The sequence below is a fragment of the Bison bison genome, unplaced genomic scaffold (genome assembly GCF_000754665.1).
Source record: "Bison bison bison isolate TAMUID 2011002044 unplaced genomic scaffold, Bison_UMD1.0 scf7180017864518, whole genome shotgun sequence".
Taxonomy (NCBI): domain Eukaryota; kingdom Metazoa; phylum Chordata; class Mammalia; order Artiodactyla; family Bovidae; genus Bison; species Bison bison.
This window is the reverse complement of record NW_011495071.1, coordinates 7,567,159-7,573,662: the sequence shown is the minus strand read 5'-3', so window position 1 is coordinate 7,573,662 and position 6,504 is coordinate 7,567,159. Positions and strand designations below refer to the sequence as shown.

General features: G+C 46.6%; 1 protein-coding gene across 1 annotated transcript in view; it reads right to left on the bottom strand.

Moving 5' to 3' along the window:
- The window catches only part of TMPRSS4 (transmembrane protease, serine 4), a 51,333-nt gene that overhangs the window by 23,900 nt on the left and 20,929 nt on the right, over positions 1–6,504 (bottom strand). The window contains exons 11-13 of the mRNA XM_010830645.1: positions 6,066–6,164; positions 5,737–5,879; positions 3,818–3,967 (exon numbers count right to left, since the gene is read on the bottom strand). Coding sequence (XP_010828947.1) covers positions 3,818–3,967; positions 5,737–5,879; positions 6,066–6,164 — 392 coding nt within the window. The remainder of the gene's footprint in view (positions 1–3,817; positions 3,968–5,736; positions 5,880–6,065; positions 6,165–6,504) is intronic.

The window sequence follows — 6,504 nt, the reverse complement described above, 5'->3', positions numbered from 1 at the left end:
GGAAAGTTATGTCCAACCTACATAGCATATTCAAAAGCAGAGACATTACTTTGCCAACAAAGGTCCATCTAGTCAAGGCTATGGTTTTTCCTTTGGTCATGTATGGATGTGAGAGTTGGACTGTGAAGAAGGCTGAGCGCCGAAGAATTGATGCTTTTGAATTGTGGTATTGGAGAAGACTCTTGAGAGTCCCTTGGACTGCAAGGAGATCCAACCAGTCCATTCTGAAGGAGATCAGCCCTGGGATTTCTTTGGAAGGAATGATGCTAAAGCTGAAACTCCAGTACTTTGGCCACCTCATGCGAAGAGTTGACTCATTGGAAAAGACTCTGATGCTGGGAGGGATTGGGGGCAGGAGGAGAAGGGGACGACAGAGGATGAGATGGCTGGATGGCATCACTGACTCGATGGACATGAGTCTGAGTGAACTCCGGGAGTTGGTGATGGACAGGGAGGCCTGGCGTGCTGTGATTCATGGGGTCGCAAAGAGTTGGACACAACTGAGCGACTGAACTGAACTGAACTGAACTGAATCTATTTCTTGTTTTTATTGTTTTGAAGTTAAAAACTTTATTTCCATTCTTTTGGTGGTTATTCTTTTGACCACTTAGAATATGTATGGCCCAATATTTTGGTAGTTTGTAGCATGAACTCTGGAGTGAGAATGCTTATGTTAAACTTGCCAGTATGCAACCTCAGGCAAGGTATCTACTCTGATTATGCTTAGTTTTCTTATCTATAAAATGGGGATAAGAATAGAACCAATTTCATAGATTTGTGTGAGTATTAAGTGACTACCTACATGATGAAGCCATTAAAGAGTAGTGTCCATCACACAGACATACTCTATCATATATATATGATATATGATATATATATATGATAGAGTATATATATACTATATATATACATTCTATGTCTATATGTATAATAAAATATAATAATTATTATAATTATCTATAATTCTAACATCTAAAGTTCTTGAGGTTTTATTTTTAAACTCTTCGCCAATCTTTAATTGTGAACTCATATTTGGAGGATCTTCCTCTGGAAATCCTGAGGCCCTAAATCTAATGGAGTCTTTCCTCCTCCATTAGATCTGCCACATGGGATCTACCCCATTCAGTTGTCTCTGTTTTATGTGAGAATCCCAGTTTCAGCTTCCCTGCCTGCAGTGAGTCTGGGGTTAGTTCTGATCTCAGCTTTCATGTAAATCTTTGTCTGAGGGCAACACAAGACTTTAGTAAGCAATTGTTCCCAGATCTCCCCCATAGTTTCAGCTCATGATTCTGATGGCTTTGCTTTATTTTTATTTTTTTGGCCTTTGAGGATTTCTATCGTTTACTAAGACTCTAAGAAGACATTAACAAGTATATTTTATCAAAGATTTGACACAACTATAGCAAGAGGGTCCTCAAAACACCTAGGCTCCCTACAGCTGCCAGAAAAGTTCATGGGGCTTACTTCTCTGATTATTTTGAGTGCAGGAACTTATTCATGCTAATATCCTCAGATCCCAGCTTGGAGACCATCTCATTCCTGTGCAGGATTGTGCTCAATTGCTCAGTCATGTCCGACTCTTTGTGGCCCCATGAACTGTAGCCCACCAGGCTCCTCTGCCCATGGAATTTTCCAGGCAAGAATACTGGAGTGGGGTGCCATTTCCTATTCCAGGGGATCTTCCAGACCCAGGGATCGAACCTGCATTTCCTGCATTGGCAGGCGGATCTTTACCACTAGTGCCACCAGGGAAGCAGGTGATAAATGACTGCTTAAAACTGAATGATAGGGACTTCCCTGGTGGTCCAGTGGTTAAGACTCTGCACTTCTGTGCAGGGGTGTGGGTTTGATCCTGGTGGGGAACTAAGATCTCACATGCCATGTGGCTAAAAAAAAAAGAAAAGAATGGTTAAAAATCACACCTAGAGTTCTTAAGGTAGATGTTAGGACCTAGAGTTGCAATACCTTTTCCCAGCCTCTTGGGGAGCCATGATTCAAAGTCAGCCTTGAAAGCCCAGATCCTCTCCCTGCTTGTGGCTGATATCAGGGCAGAGAGGAAGGGGAGGAAGGCAGTGGGACAAGTCCCCTGTGTAGAAAGCACACTTAATGACCCCTGGCTTCCCCAGTCGGTTGTTCACTGTTGCCCCCTGAGTGGGGTGCCCCCACCCATCAGCTCTGGTACCCATGCCTTCTTTTCTTCTACTTTGAAAATCAATCATTTCCCATAGATCTTTTCCTACCCAGGACAAGGAATAAAGATCATAGTTTGGTAGTCTTTAGCTCAACACTTTTCAAGCAGCCCAGTCAGCCTATATCAAAGACTTCACGCACCAGTTTAATAAACAGTGGCCACAATACGAAACAGTAAGAAACAGTACTTGAGCCAAGAGCAGGACAGCACATTTTCCATTATAAACGGTTTCTTGTTCAGGTGGGCTTGGGGATGGGTGGGGAGGCAGAGGGCTGGCTCAGACCCTCTCCTCCCTCCACTCCAGCCCTTGGTGATCTAGGCTCTTAGAAGAGCGTCTGTTTCCATTCAATAGAGTATCAATAGAGTAGAAAGTTCTTGGCTTAGCAATGCCTTCTGAGACCTCAGTCTTGGAGGCCGGCTTGTTCGGTGGGCTGTGTCTCTCCCTCCTTGGGATGCCGAGAGCATCATGGGCAGCTGAACTGGAGCTGCTGATTTCCTGCGTGCCTGTGAGCTGTGGGGTGACTTACAGGATTGCAGGTCCTTTGCTGCACCTAGAAATGCTGAGAGTGTGGGCAGAGAGGTGTGCCCCAGGGGGCTCTTGGTCTGTGTCTGACTTCTGGGGGATTCCCATGTGGGCAGGGCAGGGGGAAGCAGTTTCCAGCACTTCAAGGGCAGGAGCATCATGGATCAGACTAGAATAAAAGAGACCAACAAATAAACTAGGTAATTTGAAATTGAACAAAATGGTGGCATGCAAAATTAATCTTCCTTTTCTGAAGCTCTTTGCGCCTCTCTCTACTCTCTAGAGCTCAGGAAGTCTTATAAGCCTTTCCATCCTCCTTTTTTTTTTTTTTTAATTGGAGGATAATCGCTTTATAGCATTGTGGTGGTCTCTGCTGTACATTAATGGAATCAGTCATGATTATACATATCACCTCCCTTTTGAGCCTCCCTCCCCCCATCCATTCCACCCCCTAGGTCATCACAAAGCACCAGGCTGAGCTCCCTGTGTTATATAGCAGCTTCCCACTACTTATCTGTTTTACACATGATAGTGTATATATATCAATGCTCCTTTCTCAATTTGTCCCACCCTCTCCTTCTCCAAATGCATCCACAAGTCTGTTCGCTATGTCTATGTCTCCATTTCTTCTCTGTAAATAGGTTCATCAGTACTATTTTTTCCTAGATTCCATATATATGCATTAATATCTGATGTTTGTTTTTCTCTTTCTGATCAACTTCACTCTGTATAAAAGGCTCTAGGTTCATCCACCTCACTACAACTGACTCAAATTCATTCCTTTTTATGACTAATATTTCCATCCTCCTTCTTATCAGAATCTGGTCTCTGGAAAGTGTCTGATAGCTGCATTTGATCAGAGAACAAGAGAATGGTAAAACTGGGTGTGTTCCATACAGTAAGGTATTTGGATTTAATGGGAGTCTCTGATCTAAGGAATTTCAGCTCTTAATGGTGGAATTCCAGGTTGTCACTTGCTGGAAATGAAGACTATTGGGGGTTTAAAGGGGAATCTCAGAGCCATTAAGTCACTAAGGGTGGCTTGGAACCCACAGAGGAGAGGAAGGGAGGGAGGGTACCACAGGGAGGGCAAACACGCTTACCTTCCGGACATTGTAGATCCAGTTGAGATAGGCTGTGACCTTAGTGTATACTCCTGGGGTAGTAGGCCCCCCACAGCCATGGCCCCAGCTCACGATGCCCACCACTTGCCACCAGTCAGAGTGATACATCAGAGGGCCACCACTGTCACCCTGTGAGAGAGGCCAGAGCAGAGGCTGCTGGGGAGGGTGGGCAGGGCTGGGGTGGAGAGGTGGGCTTCTCCACCCTCCCCTCACTGCATTGGCCCATCTAGTCCCTGCTCTCCAGCGCCCTCTGCTGTTCCACCTTCACTTCCCCTGCTCATGCTGTTACTGCAGCCTGGAATGCCCTTCCCTTTCGGGGTGAAAGGGTTTTGTCTGCGGTCAAGCAAGTTGTGGGTGTGCTGTTAGCCCTTTCTTGGAGATCTACAACTCACACTAGCACAGTGAGGGCTCTAAGGGGTCCTGTAGTAAAGAAGCCTGGTTATCTTTGTCTAACTCAGTGTGTGCTGGAGAAAGCAATGGCACCCCACTCCAGTACTCTTGCCTGGAGAATCCCATGGACGGAGGAGCCTGGTAGGCTGCAGTCCATGGGGTCGCTAAGAGTCAGACACGACTGAGCGACTTCACTTTCACTTTTCATTTTGATGCATTGGAGAAGGAAATGGCAACCCACTCCAGTGTTCTTGCCTTGAGAATCCCAGGGATGGGGGAGCCTGGTGGGCTGCCGTCTATGGGGTCGCACAGAGTCGGACATGACTGAAGCGACTTAGCAGCAGCAGCAGCAGTGCATGCTAAGTCGCTTCAGTCATGTCCGACTCTATGTGACCATATGGACTGCATCGCGCCAGGCTTCTCTGTCCGTGGGATTCTCCAAGCAAGAATATTGAAGTGGGTAGCCATTCCCTTCTCCAGGGGATCTTCCCGATCCAGGGATAGAACCCGCACTTCCTGCATTTCAGGCGAATTCTTTACCAACCGAGCCCCCTGGGAAGCCCATCTAACCTAGTAGTTTCCAGATTTATTGAACCATTACAGGGGGGCTTATTTCATGCTAGTCACTGTTCTAGATAACTGGGATCAATTAATGAAAAGAGAAAAGATCCTTGCCCTAAGGGAGCTTAGAATTAAATGGAGAGAGAGAGAGAGAACAAGCAAACTACAAAATGACATTTTCTTGTACAAAAAATGAGAGAGAGTGAAAAGTTCACTTATTTGGGTGTCCTTCTTACCAGCTCTTATAGCCTCTGGGGTTTCATCCCTCAGAACCCAATAACTCTGTAGCTGAACTGCCTGTGGAGTTATTCACCCCTGCCCCCATTACTGTGAACTCCCTGAGGGAAGACACTGTCCTCAAAGTTCTGCATCTACCTGATATCAAGTCATCAAGAGATGACTAAGAGATGCCTCTTGAGTGAAGGAATTTAATGACTGAGAATGGGGGTGGGAGAAGGGTTTGGGGTTTTAACAAAAATATTTGAGAAGATCCTCTGGGTGGGGATGTGAGAATATATTCATGGACTGGCCAGTAGGATGGGTGAGGGACAGTGCACTGGGGCTTATCCAGCACGAGATGGGTTTTCTCTAGTGTAGTTCAGCAGCTTGAGGACAGTTGTAGAGAAAACAGACCTGGGGTTCCTGCCTGCTAGGGGCTCATGCTGTTTTAAATGACGGGAAGTAAGAGCAGGTGGGGAGGGAAACATCATCTTTGTATGTAAAATATACATTTGAAATCTCTTTGCTTCTATCTGTCTATCCATGCATCCATGCATCCATCCATCCTTATATCTTTTTCCCTCTCCCCCTTCCTCCCTTCATCACACACCGAGTGCCCACCATGTGCAAGCCTTCATGTGGGGGCATTCATCCTCTGAACTTTTTCATCTCTTCAGAGCAGACTTCCCCTATCTCTGTAATTCCCTCATGATCCTTGGAGGCCGCACCTGGCAGGTGTCCACGCCACCCTCCGGGAGGCCTGCGCACATCATCGACTTGGTGACCTCCCCCTGGTACGCATCCTCTGCATTGCACCGAGTTCTGTTGATGAGCTGGACGGATCCCTGCTGCAGTATGTCAGACATCTTCCCTGGAGGTTGAAAACACACTTGCATTCCCATTCTTGCCTTCAAATCCCAGCCCAGGACAGTTCTCTGGGTTTCCTGGTACCTTGGTGCTTGGACCTCCAGGATGGGTTTTTCTAAAGGATGGTCCTCCTTCCCATCACTTTTGGGAGCTGCTCACTTAGTCCTGTAATCCTGAGCCTGGCACTTACCTCCGTTCTCTTCTGTAAAGCCCCATCCGATGACCCAGAGTGGGGTGCCTGGAGTGAGCTCCTCATCAGAGAAGGGCAGGCAGATGGGCCTGATTGTGCCTACCAGGAGCAGAGAGGAAGAGGGGACCCAAAGTTCAGGAGAGCCTGGTGGCTAATCCTCTGTTAGGGTTAACACCAGGGTTTCCATAGCACATGTTCCATGGGATGTTAATAGAAGTAGCATGGAAAAAAAAAAAAAGATTCTGTGGTCAAATAAGTTTAGAAAATGTGTTGGACTTCCCTGGTGGTGTAGTGAATGAGAGTCCACCTGACAATGCAGGAGACATGAGTTTGGTCCCTGGTCCAGGAAGATTCCACATGCCACAGAGCAACTGAGTCCAGGAGACACAACTGCTGAGCCCATGTGCTGCAACTACTGAAGCCGTGTGCCTAGAGCCCT